Here is an 18702-nt window from a genome sequence, read left to right on the forward strand (position 1 = left end):
ATGTGAACAGTACATCATTTTTTGTTGACACAAACTATCTGCACTGTTATGCTAGTAAAATGGACAACTTCATCCATGATGTGGTCAAAGACACATCCAAATAAAGTAGCTTCTTTCACTTGTTTTGCCAAGTCCTTATGTTGACCAGTTTTACTTTGCTGATTACATAAAACCAACTGACATACACATCTCTTCATTGCCATTGTTGTAAAAGGGGTGGGGGGGGGGGCAACTAGGGTTGATATTATCACTCAGCACTAGTTCTAAACTATTTACACCGCACCAAAACAACCATAGTGCCTTTGTAAAGTGGTGGTTAGTATTTTGTCTGGTCCGTTCAGAGACAGAAAAAGAGACTGCAATAAGAAGCGAAACACTAGGATGAAAGAATGTATTTGAAGTGACTTCTGCAATGGAAACCAGGAGTGAATACGAGAAAAAGTAAAATTTTCAACAAGAAAAGCAAAGGTACTGTTACCTCAATAACTTGTGGTGAATACAGTTACAGGTTGCCAGCAAAATGTTTGACTGCAGTTTTATTTCTGATCCATTAGTGAGAATTTAATGTTTCTGATGCTTCTTTAAATGCCACTGCACGTAATTTTGATCAATTATTTGATTTAGGTGACCAGCTCAGTACAGTATACTAAAGATCAAGGTCTGGCTACAAAAAATCATTATTAATTACATACCTTACCCTATATCTCCTTCCACCCCCACCACACCTCTCCCTGTAAGGTTATTTATAATCCTTATACAGTGCCCAGAATAATGACTCAAAAGAATAAAAATAATGGAAATTCGCAGTTGGAGCAATCCACAAAATAAGAGGAAAGCAGCCACACATCTATGGCGGATTGATTTGTGGAGCGAAGTCACCTGCAACAAAACAGCATTCATACTAGCTTTTGAGCATTAGCTCTATTTCCACAATAATACACACATTCAAACAATGGAAAATCCAGAATTGAACTGCCATGGTACACGCAGACACCCAAATGCACATTACCATGGCCATGGGAAGACTCAAGAGTTCTGCCATGTCCACAGGAGTGTGCGTTTGGGCAATGGCAGAATAAGAGGGACAAAGGGAGTGGCCTGCCCTGGGTCCTTTGGTCCTAGAGGCCGATTTTTAATCAAATCCCAAACAAGGCCAAAACATGTTCGGTAAATAAGAGAGAGTTTGGTGTTAGAGACCCCATTATCAGGCCATGGTAGTTGTCTGTGGGTGAATTTTTCTAAAATGTTGCATGAAAATAAAAAACTGTAGAATGATAAGCACCATTAACATAAGGTAAGACAAATTAGAACTCATAAGGAGATACATAGACAGTTGTTTTTTCTCACTTTATTTATGAGTGGAACAGGAAAGAAAATGAGTAGTAGTGGTACAAGGTATCCTCTGCCATGCACCATATGGTGGCTTGCAGAGTATGTATTCTATACCATCTACACAGGTGCAACACAAGTACAGAATCGGCAATATACAAGACAAAATTGTGTTAGCTTGAGAATCCTCCTCAGATTTTTTGTTGGGAAAGACTGCAGAGGATGTGCGAGAAGGTACTCTTCAGAAACAATATTCGCCAGTCATTGTCCTTACCCATCTAACCCCTTCCCTACTCTCATTCCAGTACTACACACCCCTCTGTTCCACCATTGCACCCTTAGCCTTTTTAATTATCTCCTTTTCCTCACCTGCCCCTCCCTCCCTGCCGCCCTCAATTTAACCTCCCGACTGCACCTAGCTGCCCTATCCTCTCTCCACCTCATCCTTGTGTGCTCCCATAAGCAGCACATTACCATCCCCCACCCGAGCCTCATCCTTATCCTCACCACCTGGTTGCCTGTCCCATCATGCGCTGCTGCTTGCAGCTTGGCTTCAGCTGCCAGTGACTGTGGTCTCAGGCGCGCGCTTGTGTGTGTGTGTGTGTGTGTGTGTGTGTGTGTGTGTGTGTGTGTGTGTGTGTGTGTGTGTGTGTGTGAGGGAGGGAGGGCCTATATTCGATGAAGGCCTTGTTGGCTGGCATCTCCTCTGTATGATGAGTAGTAATTATCCTTTTCATAATACTCATGTTGCCTGTCTGCAGCTCAATGTGTAATTTTTACAGTGAGTTACCATCTATCTTTTTCCTAATATTGTTGAGATTCCAACTTGGAGTTTCCATTGTTTGATATTAAACAGAAACTTTAAAAAGATGGGCTGTATATTGCATTGTTTAGAGCTCAATGTCAGATGTACGTGGAGGAGTACAACAAAAAATTCGAAATGTCAGTTCAAAAACTCTGTAGTCCCTGTGCTAATCATTCCTTAAACCTATGTCAAGTTCATGCGTTATATAACAGTTGTCACAATGAGACATGATCATGAATAAAAACACCAAGATTTTCCAAACTGTTGAAGCTTCCAATGATCTGGCCATTGCACTGGATAATCCAGCGGACATTTACAATGTGTTTGATAAGAAGCAAGTGCTTCAAGAAACAAAAAGGTATTGTAGACATCTATTTGCAACCAATGTGGGTGTGGACTTTGACGTTAGAGCACCCAAGAAATCAGTTTATAATTGAGGCCTAAGTGAATCATTACTCTGCACATCACATATAATCCGTGACCATTTGCGCCCTCCGTCACATCATGCGAGAGAAGTTTTTCTAAGCTAATAAAAAAATTATATTCACTCTGTGCTGAATCAAAAATGACTAGCCAGACCAGCTACATTATCAGTTGAAAGAAAAGTTTCAAATGAAATAGATTTCAAGAACATTATTAAGAATTTGAGTAAAATAAAGGCTCAAAAGCTTGTACTATAATAATATTAATAATAACTATCATGCTATAATAAGGTTAAAAGCTGGGCACTGAAGCCGAGCGGTTCTAGGCGCTTCAGTTCAGAACTGCACTGCTGCTACGGTCACAGGTTCGAATCCTGCCTCGGGCATGGATGTGTGTGATGTCCTTAAGTTAGTTAGGTTTAAGTAGTTCTAAGTCTAGAGGACTGACGACCTCAGATGTTAAGTCCATAGTGCTTAGAGCCATTTGAACCATTTTAAGGTTACAAAAGTAACTGATGATATAATTGTACAAGATTTGTTTCCAGACATGTAAAGTAAAAGGTAATTTTCTTATTCTATTCTTTATCATTTCTTTGTACTCCACCTGATGGTTGCTGTGCCAAATGCTGTTCCATATTCTAAGTTTGTTAATATCTTTAAGTATGTATATTAGAGTTCTTAGTGCATAGAAGACACACATTATAAGATCTTGGCTTCTTTATCAGCCGTTACATCTATCTTATCCACTTTTTACAAAATGTAAACTACATCATCAGTTTATAAGGAGACAATTGACCTCATTTAGTTTTGCTGTCCCGGTCCTCTGACGGGCTTAGTCCACATCTGCGTTTGGATGTCTGTCTGGTTGTGTGCGAATGAGTGTACTATTGCTAGTAAAACAGCTAGTTCTCAAAAGCTAGCATGAATGCTGTTTTCTTTTGTGTGTCACTGTGCTCCATACATGGGTCTGCCATAGTTGAGTAGTTGCTTTTCCCTTATGTTATGAATTAAAAGAATAGCTTGTGGTCGTAACACCATGTGTCAAATTGTAGAAAGTGATTGAGAGAAATACGAATTTGTGTGGCAACTTCTTTTTACTGTGCCAACGTGTTGTGATGAAAATATTTCTGATTAGTTCAAAATAATGATGTAGTGATCACTCACAAGTAAAGCATCTAATACACATTTTAACACATTTCACTGCGTTTTGAGTGAACATTTGTAGATCATATCGGTAAGTATCTTTGTCTTGAGATGATATTCTTTCAGTTTAGTTTTTGCTGAAATGCTAATAAAATTAACAGGAAACTCCTACACACCATGGCTTTCATCACATTGGCTACAATAATTTTTGATCATCAATGACTAGTTTCGGAAATTAAATTTGTATCCTCAGGTGCTTCACTGTATACAAAGGAATAAAAGAACTTATCAGAAATTCCACAAAAAAAAAACTTTCCTATTTGTCTGATTATAAATGCACAGAGTGGACCATGTTATTTGATTGAGGAAATGTTAGCAGATCACTTAAATAAAGGCCTTTAGGCGTTACATTCAGCTTAACATTTCAAACAATGAGGAGCTTACTTCAAGACTTCCCAGCATGTCAGTTTTCCCAAATGCATGTATAGCTTCCATTGATGTAAAAAAACATGTATACAGGGATCTCCACAGATCAACTACAAGACATAAGTGATAATCTCATGAGATTCAGTGACAGGCCACAGAATGAGATTGATGATGATCTTGAGGTTTTGAAAATGATTCTACAGTTGAATTATTTTTGGTTTGGAGATAAAATATTACGTACAAAGACAGGGTTTGGGTATTGACTCACCCCTCTCTTACTGTTTAGCAAACATTTATGTGACAGACCGAGACTCCTATATTATGAACGACCTACGTCAGTTTTTGAGTAACGTCTTACTGTGGTTTCCCTATGTTGACAACGTCTTCTTGCTGTATATTAGACCACACCAAGATTTAAAAGATTTTCTTCAGGAGCTCAATAGCTAAAATACGAATATTCATTTCACTGTGGAACAGAGTGGAATGTTGCTGTTCCTAGATTTATTAGTTTCGTAACAAGGGAGTTATTACAGTTATGATACTTTTAGGAGGCCCACAATTTTGGACATAGTAATTCATAGTTTCTCAAACCACCCATGGCAACACAAGGTGGCAGCATTTCAGCATTTCACTCTATGCTGCATAGGTTACATAGGCCCCCACTGTCCAGCACAGCTTTTGAGCATGAGTTATGCAAAATTAAATACATAGCTAACTCCAATGGCTTTGGAGTAGACGTCGTCCATAAGATTAATGGTAGTATTATAAAAAAGGAAGAGGAGACTTCCCCCAAATGTTGCACAGAGATTATGTGGTAAGTATACCACCCTGGTCCCTCTAAATGATAGTGTTGTTAAAGATATGAATTATCATAGGTTTCCTTACTATGGAAACATATCCAAGAAAATACATAAGCAGCTAGCTGCAAAGAGTATAACACCAGCCTATTTTATCCCCAAAAATAATGGCCAAATATTTAAACAGAGAGTGGAATTAAAAAGTGAGCTATTTCGAGCTCTAGGGATTGCCCCCCCCCCCCTCCCCTCCCTGCGGGTCCTGGTGTTAGAATAGGCCCGAGGGGTTTCTGCCTGTCGTACAAGGTGACTAAAAGGAGTTTCACGCGTTTCGGCCTTTATGTGATAGTCCCCTGTAGGATTTGCCCTCCATTCTTCAAAATTTTCCTGAAGAGCGGCCAGTTGGGGAATGGCGCCTTACAAGGTGCATCATGCCCAACGTGCATTGAGATCTGTAGCCCACTTTCTCGTCGTTGCATTGCAGTCCTGCCCATTCTCCATCTCTAGGGTGAGGACACCTTCCTGGGTGCATTCTCCACGATGCACTATGCAGTGTCGATTTCTGCGTCAGCGATGACTATGGACTTCTTTGCACCTGATATCCAGCACGGTAGCCAGTCCGTTGTGGGGCCGCCATGTACCCTGTTGGTTGTAGCCCCCTGACCAAACAGAGATTGCTCTGTTGATGCCTGCGCCATAACTCCCCATGTACGCCAAGGGGTAGATGCCCATCCCCCTGGGGCATCGGGACTCCTGACAATGGCCATCCTGCCAGGCGGCCTTTGCTGCGGCTGGGTGGCGCCTGTGGGGAGGGCTCCTGGTCGGAGTGGGTGGCATCAGGGCAGATGACACACGATGAAGCGTAGTCCATCATCTCTTGCTGGTGGTGAAACATCAGCAGTCTCTAAGTGATCACAAGCTCAATTCAATGCACAGAAGTACGACCCCAAATCGTTCCCCTCCCTGGCCACACCATGGGAGGAATGTCAGGCTAAGGATGACAGCAGATCTTATTCGTCCCGGTACCTTGTATTTTCGAGTGCTGATGGTGAATCTTTCATGATGAAGCCTCAGTTTTTTGTTGAGCATTTAGAGGACAAGTTCGGGGAGGTTGGAGGGCTTGTCCAAAATGAGATCTGATCAAAACAGCATCCTCTGCCAAGTCACGGGAGTTACTCACTTGTGACAAGCTGGGGGATGTTTCTGTAACCATCATGCTCCATAAGAGCTTAAATATGGTCCAGAGTATCATATTTCACAGAGACCTTCTTTTGCAGTCCGACGATGAGCTGCACGCCAATTTAGAGCGGCAAGGTGTACATTTCATCCGGCGTGTCCACCAGGGTCCGAAGGATAATCAGGTTGCCACTGGTGCCTTCATCTTGGCCTTTGGGGGTGATACATTGCCCGAGAACGTCAAGGTGGTGGTCTACCGGTATGATGTAAAGCCCTGTATCCCTCCCCCGATGCGGTACTTTAAGTGCTGTAAGTTCGGCCATATGTCTTCCTGCTGTACTTTCAACATCACATGCTGAGATTGCGGACACCAATCACATCCCAATACTCCAGGTGCCCCACCTCCCATCTGTGTCAGCTATGGAGAGCACCATTCGCCTTGCTCATCTGACTGCAGAATTCTCCAGAAAGAAATGAAAATCATGGAGTGCAAGACCTTGGACAGACTGACCTACACTGAGGCTAAGAGAAAATTTGAACGCCTGCATCCTGTGCATATGACATCGTCTTACGCCACTGCTACAACAGTTCTGGAACCATCAGCTCTGCCAACCTAGGTCACCTCTCAGAGCTGGAAGACTACACCTGCCCCCTTGATGGTGGGGGGCATTTCTGTCCCTGTTGCTCCTGCACCACCTACTTCGGGAGCAACACTCCCCCCCCCCCCCCTCCCCCCAAACCATCGGGGATATCCGTCTCCACTTCTAAGCCGGAGAAGCGTAAGTCTTCTTCGGCTTCTCTTGCTAGGAAGGGGGTCCCTTGGGTCACTCCCCTCCCAGGTTTCTGCTAATGGGGAAGATGACACCCGCCAGCGGCTGAAGAGCCCAAAAGCAGCTGGTTGTAGGGCTTCACGCTCATCCTCAGTCCCAGAGACTGAGCCAGTGAAGTCGTCCCAGCCAGGGAAATCCAAGGAGCAGTGAGAGAAATCCAAAAAGAAAACCCCTAAGACCAAGGAAATTGTGGTGGCACCCACACCACCATTACCTACAAGCTCTGCGCCTGAGGCTGGGATGGAGATTTTGGCATCCGCTGAGGACTTAGAGATCTTGCCAGACCCTCAGACACAATGGACATAGACTGCTCAGGCAATAACTGATGACAGCAGGTGACTCTGAGGCGTAAACTGCCTCATTGAATGTTCCATTCCTTCCCAGTATCATGATGTCATCCTCCAGTGCAATTGTAGTATTTTTTTCCAATGCCTGGCTGAGCTACGGCAACTGTTAGGCTTTACACGTGCTATCTGCATTGCCCTCCAGGAAACCTGGTTCCCAGGAATGCGGACCCCTCCCCTCCGTGGCTATAAAGGATATTACGGGAACCATAGCGACTATAATTGAGTGTCAGGTGGAGTTTGCGTTTATGTCCTAAACTCGGTCTGTAGTGAACAAGTGCCCCTTCAAACCCCTCTTGGAGCTGTGGCTGTCAGAATGAGAACGATGCAGGAAATAACTGTCTGCAGTGTATATCTTCCTCCAGATGGTGCAGTACCCCTGAATGTATTAGCTGCACTGATTGATCAACTCCCTAAACCTTTCCTACTTTTGGGAGTTTTTAACGCCCATAACCCCTTATGGGGTGACACTGTGCTTACTGGCCGAGGCAAAAATGTTGAAACTTTACTGCCTCAGTTCGACCTCTGCCTTCTAAATACTGGGGCTGCCACACATTCATTGTGGCTTGAGGTAGTTACTCGGCCATTGATTTATCAATTTGCAGCCCAGGACTTCTCCCATGTATCCACTGGAGAGCACATGACAACCTGTGTGGTAGTGACCACTTCCCCATCTTCCTGTCACTGCCCCAGCGTCAGGCGCATGGACGCCTGCCCAGATTGGCTTTGAACAAGGCGGACTGGGGAACTTTCACCTCTGCTGTCACCGCTGCATCTCCCTCTCACGGTAACATCAATGTGATGACTGAGCTGGTGACTAGCACAATTGTTTCTGCGGCAGAAAACACGATCCCTTGCTCTTTAGCGTGCCTGAGGTGTAAAGCAGTCCCTTGGTGGTCGCTGGAAATCGCTGAAGCAATTAAGAAGCATCAGCGAGCTCTACAGTGGCATAAGCGGTACTCTTCTCCGGAGCACCTCATAGCCTTTAAATGGCTCTGTGCCCGTGTTCGCTACTTTATCAAACAACAGAACAAGGAGTGTTGGGAGAGATACGTCTCCACCTTTGGGTGCCACACATCACCTGCCCAAGTCTGGGCAAAGATCAAACATCTTTTCGGGTACCAGGCCCCAACAGCTGTCCCCGGTGTTACCATAAATGGCGAGTTATGTACCGACGCAAACGCAATTGCCGAGCACTTTGCTCGAGCTTCTGCATTGGAGAATTACCCCCCAGCCTTTCACACAATGAAACAGCAGCTGGAAGGGAACGTCCTCTCATTCACTACACGTTGCAGTGAAACCTATAATGCCCCATTTACAGAGTGGGAGCTCCTCAGTGCCCTTGAACATTGCCCTGACACAGCTCCTGGGCCTGATTGCATCCACAGCCAGATGATTAAACATCTCTCATGTGACTACAAGCGACATCTTCTCATCATCTTCAACTGGCTCGTGCGATGATGCTCTTCCATCGCAATGGCGGGAGAGCACTATCATTCCGGTGCTCAAACCTGGTGAAAACCCGCTTGATATGGATAACTGTTGGCCCATCAACCTCACCAATATTATTTGTAAGCTGCTGGAACGTATGGTATGTCGGCAGTTGGGTTGGGTCCTGGAGTCATGTGGCTTGCTGGCTCCATGTCAGTGCGGCTTCTGCCAGGGTCACTCTACCACTGATAATCTTGTGTCCATTGAATCTGCCATCCGAACAGCCTTTTCCAGACGGCAACACCTGATTGCCCTCTGTTTTGACTTACGTAAAGCATAAGACACGACTTGGTGACATCATATCCTTGGCACATTGTATGAGTCGTGTCTCTGGGGCCCGCTCCCAATTTTTATCCAAAACTTCCTGTCGCTTCGTACTTTCCATGTCCGAGTTGGTGACTCCCATAGTTCCATTCATATCCAGGAGAATGGAGTCCTGCAGGGCCCTGTATCGAGTGTCTCTCTATTTTTAGTGGCCATTAACGGTCTAGCAGCAGCTGTCGGGCCCTCCATCTCACCTTCTCTGTATGCAGGCGACTTCTGCATTTTGTACTGCTGCTCCAGTACTGTTGTTGCTGAGTGGCACCTCTATGGAGCCATCCACAAGGCACAGTCATGGGCTCTAGCCCACGGCTTCCAGTTTTCAGCCGCAAAGTTGTGTGTCATGCACTTCCGTCGGCATCGTACCGTTCATCCAGAACCCGCACTTTACCTTAATGATTGTAGTGGAGATCTATCAATTCCTAGGACTGGTTTTTGACACTTGATTGACTTGGCTCCCTCATCTTCGTCAGCTTAAGCAGAAGTGCTTCCAGCACCTCAATGCCCTCCGTTGCCTGAGCAACACCAATTGGGGTGCAGATCGCTCTACACTGCTGCAGCTCTACAGAGCCCTTGTCCAATCCCGAATTGACCATGAGAGTGTGGTTTATGGTTTGGCAGCGCCTTCAGCATTGCATTTACTCAACCCTGTGCACCACTGTGGAGTTCAATTAGTGACAGGAGCTTTTAGGACGAGTCCAGTGACCAGTGTACTGGTGGAGGCTGGAGTCCTTCCACTGTAGATCAGAAGTGCGCAACTGCTCGCCAGTTACGCAGCACACATTCATAGTTCCCCTGAGCATCCAAATTACTGTCTCCTTTTCCTGCCTGCAGCAGTCCATCTCACGCATTGGAGGCCCAGATCGGGGCTAACGTTTGCGGTTCGCATGTGGTCCCCTCTCTCTGAACTGGAATCCTTCCTTTTACCACCTCTACTTGCGGTCCGTTCACGTACGCCTCCGCGGTGTTTGCCTCTGCCGCAGCTTCGTCTGGACCTTTTGCATGGCCCTGAGGACTCCATTAACCCTGCTGCTCTCCGCTGTCACTTCCTCTCGACTCTTGACGTGTTCTGGGGTTCTGAAGTGGTTTACACTGACAGCTCAATGGCTGATGGTCACATAGGCTTCGCATATGTTCATGGAGGACACATTGAGCAGCACTCCTCGCCAGCTGGCTGCAGTGTTTTCAATGCAGAGCTGGCGGCCATGTCTCGTACTCTTGAGTACATCCGCTCATGCCCTGGCGAGTCATTTCTCCTGTGTACTGACTCATTGAGCAGCCTACAAGCTATCGACCAGTGCTACCCTCGCCAACCTGTGGTAGTGTCCATCTATGGCCTGGAAAAGTCCCGCCATTCCATGGTGTTTGTGTGGACCCCAAGACACGTCGGAATCCCTGGCAACGAATTTGCTGACAGGCTGGCCAAACAGACGACGTGGAAACCAGTTCTGGAGATAGGCATCTCTGAAGCAGACCTGCGTTCTGTCTTACACTGCAGTGTTTTCCGGCTTTGGGAGACGGAATGGCATAACAGCACATACAACAAACTGCGTGTCATTAAGGAGACTATGAATGTATGGAAGTCTTCCATGCAGGCCTCTCGTAGGGAATCAGTTGTCCTCTGCCGGCTCCACATTGGCCATACGTGGCTAACGCATGGTTACCTACCCCGTTGCAAGGACCCACCTCAGTGTTGCTGTGGCTCCCAAATGACAGTCTTTTGAAATTAGTTGTAACAGTAATTCTGACTTACATATCTCATAAACAGTGTGTATTATCTCTGATTATTACTGTTTGGTAATTTAAACTGTGTAGCTAGCCCCCAACATTTCGATCAGGGTATGTGGTTACTTAATGTTCATGACACTATGCATGCAGAGCTTTCTGCATAGGCCTCGCTATAGATAGCACTTAGTTGGCGCCAGCAACAGTAATTTTTTTCTCCCCAAGTAAAGTATGACAATATTCAAAACTGTTTCTCTTTTAATATTAAAAACAAGGCATTTTTTCAAAGTATTTTCATTATTTTTTACTATAAATTATTTTAATAACTACTACAGTTTTCATTGAGATTTTTGCTGGGTGTTTTCTTTAGGTTGGGGATGGCCTTAGCTCCCAATACATTTTATCAAGGCACTCGCATATTCGTGAACCAGAAGTTTTAAATACTTGTTAGAAATGGCTTTAGCTGGTTCAAATAGAACCTCAATCTTTTGACAGTAAATAGACCCAGACCTTATCGCTTTTATTGCCCATTCTTGGCGTGACTAAATTTCTGATCAGTTCTTTTATTCCTTTGTATACATTGAAGCACCTGAAGATGCAAATTTAATTTGCAAAACTGGTCATGTCCTCCAACGAAGAGTTCTAACATTCACACTGGTCTTGTTTCTTCAGATCATGGAATATTTTGGCTGTGGTTGCTCCACGTATAAAGTAGTGTGTACATCAATTGGAACCACAAGTGTACACAGTAGTCATCACTTCTAGCTGAGTTAATTCACCAGAGACTAATTGCAAAGGGGTTAATGATTTCATAATAAATTAATGGCTGCTCCAGTATTTTTAATTGCAAACTGTTGACTATAATGAAATTCCTCATTTACATTTCCCACTCAGTTATCCATTACAAAACCAATTAGGTTTGAAAAGATTGATTATCTTTTCTTTTAACAATGTTTACTAACACATATATTTTAATTCAAACAATGTAATAAATCATTGCAATTATTACGAATGTACTTGTTTGACTCCATACATCTTACCTCTTCCATGTCTAGATGAAAGAGAGCTAATTACAGAAGTCTGCTGTTGTAAAACACATTTTACAGATACATCTATACAGGGATTTATAATTAATTAATTGTTGATTTTGCTATGTTTCTCTGATAGTTTATGGTCTGTGTGAAAAGCCCGACATTTGATGTAAGAAGAACATACTGGTAGGATTCTTGCAGTGCCACTAGGATGCACTAGTGTCTGTACACACGTTCTCAGGCATGAAAAATCAGTGCGGTCTGAGGTGCCTTGTCGTGGTCCGTATGGCTTCCGCCATCGGAGGTTCAAGTCCTCCCTTGAGCATGGGTGTGTATGTAGTCCATAGCGTAAGTTAGTTTAAGTTAGATTCAGTAGTGTGCAGGCTTAGGGACAGATGACCTCTGCAGTTTGGTCCCATAAGACCTTACCACAAATTTACAAATTTCAGGCATGAAAGGAAGAAAATACAGCTTCAGTATTAGCTCTTGTTAGCTTATTCCTACTTTTGAAGGTAAATCTTGGATGTGCACATTTCTGACAATCAAGCAGCACAATTTCAATGATCAATAAGAAGCGGAAGAAAAACAGACATGGCAGAAGAAATGAAAGGAAGTTCACTATTGACTGAGTGACTGTAACCTTACCCCCACCCCCTACACATGCGCACTTTCATATAGTTCATCTGCAGTTGCCTCTCAGTCCCTAGTGTTGCTACCTATGGATTATGGGATTCTGGGTTCGAATCCCGGCTGGGTTGGGGATTTTATCTGTCCAGAGAATGGGTGTTAGTGTTGTCCTCATCGTTCCATCATCATTCGTGAAAGTGACTGGATTGGACTGTGTACAGACCGTGAATTTGAATGGGTGCTGATGACCATGCAATTGAGTGCCCCACAAGCCAATCACCACCACCACCACCACCACCATCTGCCAATCCTTTTTCCAATCTTCAGAAATTTTAAACAGAAAGCAAAATTCATTATTATTTTATTAGGGTAAAAAGGGAGAAAGGGGGGGGGGTGCTGTATGAGATTGCTGCAGCTTTTTGATTATCGACACTTGTCTGTGGAAGGAAGAATGAAGGTAGGAAAGTCTCATTGAGTGGAATCTTGTATGCTGCTCATTTTGGATGCAGATTCAAATGTCTTCTTTTTTTGGTGTGATCACAACAGTCATTGTTACATGTCACATCTGACACCATTTTCACTTAGGAAAAAAAGTTGGCACTGTCCCATGGAGTTTTTGCAGTATCATCAGTAGACACTGTCATTTATTTTATAAAAATGTGATTTAACTTACATACAAATGCTTCACATAAAAAAGCAAGGGAATATAGTCATATTCTCTCTCTCTCTCTCTCTCTCTCTCTCTCTCTCTCTCTCTAAAACAGTTCATCACAGGGAATTGGTACAGTCAAATCATGAACATTAATATGCAAGACATGAACTTAAATGCAGCTATGATGTATTCATCAGGAACATTTTTCCTTTGTTTGTTCTTTTTCTGTCCTCTGGCCTGCAACAGAAAGATTTTTTTTTTTTTTTACAATACTACATCAAACAACATCAGAATTTGAAGTACTCTTCATAGTATCAAAGTATAACTGAGATGATGGACAATACTTGCATAATTTGTACTTACTGCCTCTCATAAGAATATTTTTCACGTGATGCATAGGCAAATCAAATAGTAGAGTGAAAATCACAGATAAGATGATGACTACAGCCAGTCCCTGAAGGGGGAAGAACTGGAACAAATATCAATATAAATAATATACCATGAAATATGAAGACAATGCCTTTGTACTTTATAACAAATGTGCAGAATGAAGGAATCTCTCAATATATTTACAATGAGAACCAAAATCTAAATCTTACTACATCTACATCTATACTATGCACACCACTGTGAATGGCAGAGGGTAAGTCCCATTGTACTAGTTACTTAGGTTCTTCAGATTCTGTTCATGTATTGAGCAAGCAAGAATGTTTGTTTCAATGCCTAATATGTGTGTGTATTGTAGTTCATATACTCTTGTTCTCATCATCCCTATGTGAGTGATAAGTAGATACCTAGAATCAACATTTAAAGCCAGCTCTTGAAACTTTGTAAATAGGCTTTCTCAGGGTATTTTATATCTTATCTTCAAAAGTATGCCAGTTTCAGTTTCATCCACATCTTTGTGATACCCTCTCAGGGGTCAAACATTCGTGCTGCTCTTCTCTGTAAATGTTCAATATCTCCTGTTAGAACTATGTGGTAGGGTCCCATAGTGGGTTGCACAAATGATTTGTAAGCAATCTCTTTTGCAGACTGATTGCATTTTCCCAGTAGGCTACCAATGAATCGAAGTCTACCACCTGTTTTACTCATGACTGAGCCTATGTGATCATTCCATTTCATATTCCCACAAATGTTCCACCCAGGTATTTGTGTGAGTTAACCATTCAAACTGTCTCTTATTGATATTATGTATACTACAGGATACTATTATTTTTTTATTTTCTAAGGTGCATAGTTTTACATTTCTGAACATTTATAGCAAGTTGCCAATCATTCCACCACATGGAAATCTTATCAAGATGTAATTGAACATTTATGCAGCTTCTTTCAGACAGCACTTCACTATAGATAACGGCAACATAAAAAAGGTCTGAGGTTACTATTAATATCTTATGCAAGGTTACTAATATACAACATAAACAGCAAAGATCCCAACACATTTCCCTGGGGCACACCAGAAGTTACTTCTACATCTGACAATGACTATCCATCCAAGATAACATGCTGTGTCTTCCCTACCAAAAAATCGTCACTCTAGTCAAATTTTGCTTGATAACCCATATGCATGTACTTTAGACAATAGGTGTAGGTGTGGTACTGAGTCAAATGCTTTTCGGAAATCAAGAAATACTTCATCTACCTGACTGCCTAGATATAAAGCTTTGAGTATGTCATGTGAGAAAAGTGAGAGTTGGCTTCGCATGATCAGTGTTTTCAGAATCCATGCTGGTTGGCACGGAGGAGGTAATTTTGTTCAAAATATCTCACTATGTTTGAGCTCAGAATATGTTCTAAGATTCTACAACAAATTAATTTCATCGGTACTGAACAACAATTTTGTAGATCACTTCTACTACCTTTATTGTAAATGGGTAACCTTTGCGTTCTTTCAGCTTTTGGGCTCAGTTTTTTATCTTAAGGCTTTGTGATGGACTATAGTTGGAAGAGGGGCTAACTCAGCTGCAAATTCAGTATGAATATGCCAGGGATTCCACTGGACCCTGGAGCTTTGTTCAATTTTAACAGCTGTTTCTCAACACCACTACACTAATACTGATTTCATTCATCTTGTCAGTTGTTCGAGGGTGACTGGGGCAATATACCTGGGTTTTCCTTTGCAAAGGAACAGTTGAAAATGGAGTGAAGCATTTCAACTTCTTTGTTTGCTACACTCATTTTCAGTTCCTATATTATTCGCTAGGGACAGGATACTAACTTTGGGACCACTAACAGTCATTACATGTGACCAGAACTTCTGTGGATTTTGTGAATGATCGTTTGATGATATACTGCGACGGTACTCACTGAAGGTTTCAAGCATTGCTGCATTGCCTTCTTGACAGCCAAATGCATGTAATTCAGCATCTCTCTGTCTATAGTCCTATGCTTTGTTTTATGCCTATTATGCAGTAGCCTCTGTTTCTTTAGAAGTTTCTTTACAGTGACTATATACCATGTAGGGTCCCTCCCGTTATGAACTGTTCTACTGGGTATGTTGATCCAGTGCTTAGTCAACTATTCTTTTAAATTTGAGCCACAGTTCCTCAACATGCTCTTGCCCTGTGCTGAAAGTTTCAAATTCCTCATTGAGATCTTACACTGCTGATTTTTATCTAGTTGAACACATATATCTTTCTGCTTGTTTTAGTTGTCCTATGTAATTTGTTAATGATTGTTGGCACAACTGCATCACCTTCACTGATGCCAGTTTTTATGCGGACGATGTCAAAGAGGTCAGGTCTGTTTGTTGCCATTAGATACAATATATTTCCATCGTGTGTGGGATAATGAACTATCTGTTCTAGGTAGTTTTCAGAGAAGGCATTTAGTAATGTTTCACTGGATGTCTTATCATGCCCACCACTAACAATTTTCTCAATTGACTGTCGGATGATTAAACCCTCCACTGATGATTACAGTATGACTGGGGAACTTATGTATAGGAAATTGAGGTTTTTTTCCAAAGTGTTTGATTGCATAAGGAGATGAGGCTGGTGGGCGATAGAAGGTCCTAATTAGCATTTTATACCCTCCCCTGAAGCAATCTCGCATGCACCTTCAGTTTCTATCTCGATGGATTTGAATTTGTCTATCATGACAAATACACTATCTTCATTTCCCATTAGCCTATTAGCCTTTCCATCGAATAACCACTTAAATTATCCCAAAAAATCTCATTGCTATCAATTTCAGGTTTCAACCACCTTTCTGCACATATTATGTGAGCTTCACTGCTTTTCAAAAGCATTTCAAACTCTGGCGTGAATGCTTCAGCAGTTACATATTTTAATACTCTTGCCTACAGGGGGCATTCTTTTGGATCTTACACTTATATTTCTGGGTCTCCTACTGCTGTTGTTATCTGAACTGGATGGAGAGTTGCCTAATCTAAAAAAACCTTGCGTGCATCCCACATAAGTTGAGCAATGAACTAATTCAAAACTCACTGTCTTGAAGTGGTGACAGTAGTTAATTTAAAGCATTGTGTACATGAACTTGTGTATATTTACTAAACCTGCACAAGTGCCCTTTCTTATATTTGACGTGACTATTCAATACCATTGCTAAATGATAATGGGAATAATTGACTGGAGAAATACTAAAGTAAAGGAAATGTAACCACTCACTCATAGTGGACTGATGGTGGTGCACAGAAACACACAACAGAAACAGCATTCCAACTAGGTTTTGAGCACTAGCTCTTTTTCTAGCAATAGCACACACATTCATACACAAAAACCACACAGACACCCAAATGCACACTTCCCATGGCCTCTGGAAGATCAATTATTATTGATTACTGAAAGCAGTTGCTGGGCTGGTGGAGAAGGGGAGTGGGTAGGGAGGGATGCAAAGAGGGGGGAAAGTGACAGGTCTTTCGTCAGACGACTCTGTAGCTGCACAACAAGATGTAAAGAGTTCAGAGGGTACAGCAAAATGAGATGTAGGTAGAAGGAGAGGAAGGAAACTAAAGGGGGAAAAGGGGAGGGCAGAAAGGTGAGAAAGTTGAAGAGGGAGAATGGGAGTGGGAGGGAAGGGAAAGGGGTTAAAGGGCAGAGCAGGGTGCAAGAGAGAGCGATAGAGAGAGAGAGCCCACACAGGGGAGTGGGGGGTTGGAGGTGGGGGTGGGGGTGAGGAAGAGTGGTGGGAGAAAGGCGAAAAGGCAAGTGAGGCAGTGGGAACAGATTAGCAGAGGAGCACAGTTCAGAGAAACTTGAGCTGGAAGGAAGTATTCGAATGGTCCATGTAGTGAAGCAGCTGTTGAAGTCATTTGTGTTATGGTGTGCAGGATGTTCAGAAACTGGAGGGTCAAGTTTCCGATCTGCCACTGTTTGATGGTGGTCATTCATGCAAGAAGACAGTTGGTTACTTGATATGCCCACATTTATTGTCGTTTATACCCTGGCTACTTTCACATGTGGCCCTGTCTTTCATTGTTTAGATCCCCCATGCTCACAATTGTACGGCCATGGAACACTACCTCCCCTAATGTTGTCCTGATACCAGACTCACCACCTCATTCCTAATCCTCCTAGCCAATCACATCCTGACACATTTATTTCACTTTCGAAGGCCAAACCCATGGTACTGCTATTGGTAATTCTTGGCACCATCCTATTCCAACTTATTTAATTATGGGCTAGCTGGAAGAATCCTTCCTATTCGGTCAGCACCAAAAACCTGTTGTCTGGTTCTAATTCATTTTTATAATCTGTACTCATATTATGGACAACCTTTGCTCTATCTTCCACAACCTCCACTCCTATTCCTAAATCCACTTCACATGGTCCTTTTCAACTTATTGAGCCACCTTCCTAGATGTTGATTTTCATCTCTCAGATGTCTCCATAAGTACAACTCTCCTTATGAAGCACACCAACCACCAATAGTATTTCTCCTTTGACAGCTCTCACCCTTTCATACAATTATCTGCTCCTCTGACACCAGTAAACCTATTAACGAGCCTCTGATCAGCACTCTACTGATCACCCTGGCCTTGAAAACCATAGTGACATTCTCCACCAAGGCTTCAACTACCTATTTCTGAGACCTGAGTTGAGTGATATTCTACCCAAAATCCTAACCACATTCCTTAAAGTAGTGTTCTGCCACCCACCCAACCTATTCCTATCCCACTTCCAATCCTGCACTGCATGGCTCACTACTCTGTGGTCGGTCCAAGTACAAGACCAGTCCCATTCACCCACTCACCACACTTCAACCTCAAGCATTTCCTACTCAGTAAAATGCAGAATCACATGAAAAGCAGCTTAGCTGCAGTTGCCGAATATAATGCTATGTGGTCATGACAATTAACCAACTGTCTGACCACATGAATGGCCACCACAAAACTATGGCAAACCACAAACTTGACCTCCAGTTGCTGAACATGCTGCACACCATAACAAATGATTTTGACATCTACTTCACTACATGGGCCAGCTGAATACTACTTTCCAGCACTGGTTTCACTGAACTTTGCAGATGGGAATTGTCTCTTCAACACATCCACACTACACAGCCCCCTCGTTTAAGCCTCTGATAACTTGTTCTCACTGCCTCACCTTGACTTTATTTTCT

The 18702-nt window shown here is 42.9% G+C and overlaps 1 protein-coding gene across 1 annotated transcript in view; it reads right to left on the minus strand.

The window, feature by feature from the left end:
- Nucleotides 1-13072: 13072 nt before the first annotated feature.
- The window catches only part of LOC126412536 (nose resistant to fluoxetine protein 6-like), a 331497-nt gene continuing 325867 nt past the window's right edge, over nt 13073-18702 (minus strand). The window contains exons 14-15 of the mRNA XM_050082181.1: nt 13480-13585; nt 13073-13353 (exon numbers count right to left, since the gene is read on the minus strand). Of these exons, the coding sequence (XP_049938138.1) occupies nt 13310-13353; nt 13480-13585 (150 nt within the window). The 3' untranslated portion in view covers nt 13073-13309. The remainder of the gene's footprint in view (nt 13354-13479; nt 13586-18702) is intronic.

This window comes from Schistocerca serialis, chromosome 7 (genome assembly GCF_023864345.2).
Source record: "Schistocerca serialis cubense isolate TAMUIC-IGC-003099 chromosome 7, iqSchSeri2.2, whole genome shotgun sequence".
Classification (NCBI taxonomy): Eukaryota; Metazoa; Arthropoda; class Insecta; order Orthoptera; family Acrididae; genus Schistocerca; species Schistocerca serialis.